General features: G+C 43.4%; 1 protein-coding gene across 1 annotated transcript in view; it reads left to right on the top strand.

The window, feature by feature from the left end:
• Positions 1 to 1,229: 1,229 nt before the first annotated feature.
• Positions 1,230 to 4,534, top strand: part of LOC123191919 (uncharacterized) — a 6,721-nt gene continuing 3,416 nt past the window's right edge. The window contains exons 1-2 of the mRNA XM_044604463.1: positions 1,230 to 3,730; positions 3,826 to 4,452. Coding sequence (XP_044460398.1) covers positions 3,048 to 3,730; positions 3,826 to 4,452 — 1,310 coding nt within the window. The 5' untranslated portion in view covers positions 1,230 to 3,047. The remainder of the gene's footprint in view (positions 3,731 to 3,825; positions 4,453 to 4,534) is intronic.

The following is a 4,534-nucleotide window of genomic DNA, read 5'->3' as shown; positions in this document are numbered from 1 at the left end:
TGGGGCGAAACATTAAACTGGAATTAATTACCTTCGGATGGTTGCATAATTTCTTAAGAGCAGTAATATATGCCAAAACTTTAGTACTCTTTGCTTCTTCAGATATCAAGCGCTTAACCTGACAGGGTCAACCACAGACTCCTGTAAATATAACTCCGACTACCTTACATGTGCCTACTAAATATTGCTTGAAACTCAGAACGGTACAGAATTTCCTTACATTTTTGGAGTGTGTGAAGTGGTTGTACAGTGTCATCCATAAGGGAGTCAGCTTGCAGCACACTACTTCAACAATCTATACATAAGCAGGGTTAAGTAATGTAGATGAGGCACAATTATATAATGTAAAAAGAAGGAGGTATCACTATAAAAGACAAAATGGATAGCAGGTACACAATTCTTTTTGTGTTTTCTGAATGTGCGATGAACATATCTGGCCAAATATACACCATACAGGACATACCTTTGGTGGCAAGTGATTGGACAGCAGGGCATTCGTTCGTCTCAATATAACTGAATATCATTGAGAAGCCATCAGAAGAATTCACAAGGTAATTAAGCCATCAGAAGAATTCAGAAGGTAAACAAAAACATCTTGGTCGCCATATAGAAAAACATCTTGGTTGCCTCCTCTCTATCTCGTCCCATCTTGTTGCCAGGCATGGAAGAGAGGAGGGAGAGCCGAGGAGCGTGGTGGCCTCTGGCTGTTGCCCGGGAAAAGGTAAAGGTCGCGGCACGATCGCCCGTCGCAATGCCGCTGCTGCTTGTGTGCTTGTTTCCCTCCCTACACCCCCACGTGCAACTCGATCTTCGGCTGCCGCAACCCCGTAGTTGACCAAGTCTAGCGCCCGCACCCGCCGCCCTCTTGTGAATGGCCAATTGATGGCCGAAGGTGGGGAAGGCTTCGATAGTATGATAGTATGATGTGTGTTAGCTGATTGTCAAGAAAAAAATGTGAGTTAGTTGAGACGGCATTATTCTTGGTTATTTTAGCTCCGTGAGTAGCATCTTAATTTTTTTCCAAAAGCCCGTGGCAATGCACGGGCATTTCTCTATCTACCTTTCATGCTGAGCGACCTGCATCTGTGGTCACGACCAGCCAGAGGCGGAGGCAGGGGGGCGAGCGGGGGCCAGACCCCCCCATGGTTCGCCCCCCCAACGAACTCCAGCGGGGACTAGTACTAATAGTTTAGGCATAATTATCCGGCCATCAGGCCATTAGTGCATGGGCTAAACTCATGTCAAGCCCAAAACGCAAGAAGGGCCAAGGGCCGAGGCTGCAGCCTGCATACTACGCATGTATACGCTGGTAGCATCCACATCTCAATCGATCAACGATGAACGACACGCACGCGACTAGCTTCCTGGAGACCTGGACTCTTTCGTCCGCGACGCGCCGCTAGCCGCTGGCGCTAGGGCTTCATTGACGCCGGCCGCCGGGCGTCGCGCCGCCGTGTTTCGCCCGTCGTCGATTGCTGATTCGCGAAGCTGCCGCCGACCGCGCATCAATCCAGTACAGGCAGCCGCACGGAATCGCCACAATCCCACACCGAATTCCTAACTGATCCTGTCCCGTGATCAGAGAAGGAGGTATTATTGTCAGGTTCATACTACTCGTCAGTTTGATTCAATAAATCAATTGATCAACTGTTAGTACTTACTACTTAGTGGTTAGTGACTTAGTATATTTTGGCACTTGTCACATCAATTCCAGATTACATATCTGCTTTGTACTTATATAAGAACTGCATAGGTCATGAGGAAGAAGAAGACACCACCGATAAGTAATTTTTTCAAGCCAATTGCTTCAAACTCTACAGTTGAAAATGCAAATGCAACCGTGGAGGTCGATGTCACAGAGCAACCCACTGATAACAGTGTCCCCAATCTCAGTTCAGTTGATATGCCACCCCCCAAGCAAAATATTGAGGCATCTGTAGAAGTAGAAGTTCTAGAACAACAAAGAATCGGAAGCACACCATTCGAGTGAGACCCTGGAAAGCGCAAACAGATTTGGGAACTCCCTCTTGATAAGCAAAATGAAGCACGCCAATTCTATATTTCTGAAGGCCGATACATGCCATACATGAGAGAGTATCCATATAATGATGATCCACCAAAACATCGTCGGCGTTTCTAGTACAGTTGGTTCAAGGATTTTGAATGGCTTGAGTTTTCACCTTACACAAAGCGTGCATATTGCTTCCATTGTTTCCTCTTCTCAAGAAAGCCGATTGGGAAGTGCGACTCAGAAACATTTACTGTTTTGGGCTTTGATAGGTGGAAGAAGGTGAATAATGGGAAAGAGTGTGCTTTTTTAACTCATATGGGTAAAGATGCTGGTTCAGCCCATAACTTCTCAGTTTGTTGTTATGATAATTTCAAAAACAGCATGACTCATATTGATAAGGTGTATGGGAAAGCAACCGCAAAAACAATTTTAGATGCAAGGCTAAGGCTCAAAGTTACAATTGATTCCATCCGGTAAGCAATATTTTTCTTCCATCTTATGTTACAATAATTAAAATATTATATCTTGTAGTATCCTAACAAAACAATTATATGACATGATGCAGGTGGTTAACATTCCAGGCTTGTGCTTTTAGAGGGCATGCTGAATCTCCGGGATCCATTAACCGGGGTAATTTCCTAGAACTCGTAAAACTTTTGGCTTCTTATAACAAGGAGGTGAAAGATGTTGTCTTGGAAAATGCTCCTGGAAACGCAAAGTACACATCTTATCAGGTTCAAGAGGAAATTCTTGCTATACTTTCTCGAAAGGTGCAAAGAACAATTAGAGAAGAAATTGGTGATAGCAAATTTTGTATAATGGTTGACGAAGCTCGCGATGAATCCAAGAAAGAGCAAATGGCGTTGGTCCTCCGGTTTCCTGACACTGAAGGTACATACAGGAGCGTTTTGTTGATGTCATTCATGTGAATGACACTCTTGCATTGACTCTCAAGGAGACAATTTGCACTGTTCTAGCAGATAACAATTTAAATGTGGAAGATATCAGAGGTCAGGCCTATGACGGGGCCAGTAATATGCGAGGGGAGTGGAACGGATTGAAGGCTTTAATTCTGAAGGCGTGCCCTTATGCATATTACATTCGTTGTATGGCGCATCAGCTTCAATTGGCCCTTGTTGCAGCATCACGAGAGGTACATGAAGTGCATAATTTTTTTCAACATGCCAATTTTGTCATAAATGTTGTTAGTGCTTCACCTAAACGCAATGATGAGTTACTAGCAAATCAAGCCACCGAAATTGCACGTGAAATTGAACTGGGGGATCTTGATACGGGAAAAGGGGCAAACCAGATAGGTTCTTTACAGAGACCAGCAGACACTAGATGGAGTTCGCACTTCAAGTCAATTCGGAGCTTGAGGAAGATGTTTGGTGCCACAATTACAGTCCTACGAGGTATAGCGAATGATCATTCGGTGACACAATATTCCCGTGGAGATGCTGGAGGCGCCCTAAGGATAATTGTTTCTTTTGATTTTGTGTTCATTTTGCACCTCATGGAGAGGATTATGAAAATCACAGATGTCTTGTGCCAAACACTCCAGAAGAAATCTATGGACATTTTGAATGCATTAGATACACTCTCTAACACTAAGGTGCTCCTCGCTGATCTAAGAGAGGAAGGATGGGAACCTCTCATAGAGGAGGTTAAGACCTTTTGTGTGAAGCATGAAGTTGAGATCCCCGATATGAGTCGCAAGTATGTCCCTTACTCCCTTTCCTCTACTGTATAATAGAATAATATTGATCACATATGCTTTACTCTAACACATATACTGTATTTGTAATTTACAGGTATGTTGATGTGACTAAGTCTCGGAATACACATAATAACATCACGATGCTTCACCACTACAAAGCAGATGTGTTCAATGTGGCGATAGATCAACAACTGGTTGAGCTAAATGACCGTTTTAGCGTTCAGACAACAGAGCTAATGACACTCTGTGCATCCTTGGATCCAAGGCATGACTCGTTTGACATATCAAAGATTTGCATGCTTGTGGACAAATTCTATCCAGCGGATTTTTCTAGTCAAGAGCAGGCTCGCCTGGAGTCACAACTTCCACACTATCAGTTAGATGTTTGCAACCATCCAGAGCTGAATTCTTCGTCATCACTGGCTGATTTGACCGTTGCATTGCATAAAACAGGTAAAGCCTCTGTGTATCCAATGGTTGATAGATTATTGCGCTTGGTCATCACTCTCCCGGTGTCAACTGCAACTGCGGAGAGAGCTTTTTCAGCAATGAAGATTATCAAGACACGTCTCCGAAGTAAAATGGGTGACGATTTTCTTCGACCTTACATGGTTGTATACATTGGGAAGGAAATAGCTGCAAAGTTCAATGTTAATGAGATTATTGATTTGTTTGATCGACCGGCTGGGGGGCGTAGATCTGCATTCAAACTAGTAGAAATGTAGTCTTTTTATTGTAAAGCTTATACTATTACATGTTTGATATCAATACAATATTCAAGACTTGAAATATTTTTGTGTTAT

Source organism: Triticum aestivum, chromosome 2A (genome assembly GCF_018294505.1).
Source record: "Triticum aestivum cultivar Chinese Spring chromosome 2A, IWGSC CS RefSeq v2.1, whole genome shotgun sequence".
Lineage (NCBI taxonomy): Eukaryota > Viridiplantae > Streptophyta > Magnoliopsida > Poales > Poaceae > Triticum > Triticum aestivum.
This window is presented reverse-complemented; position numbering and strand designations above follow the sequence as displayed.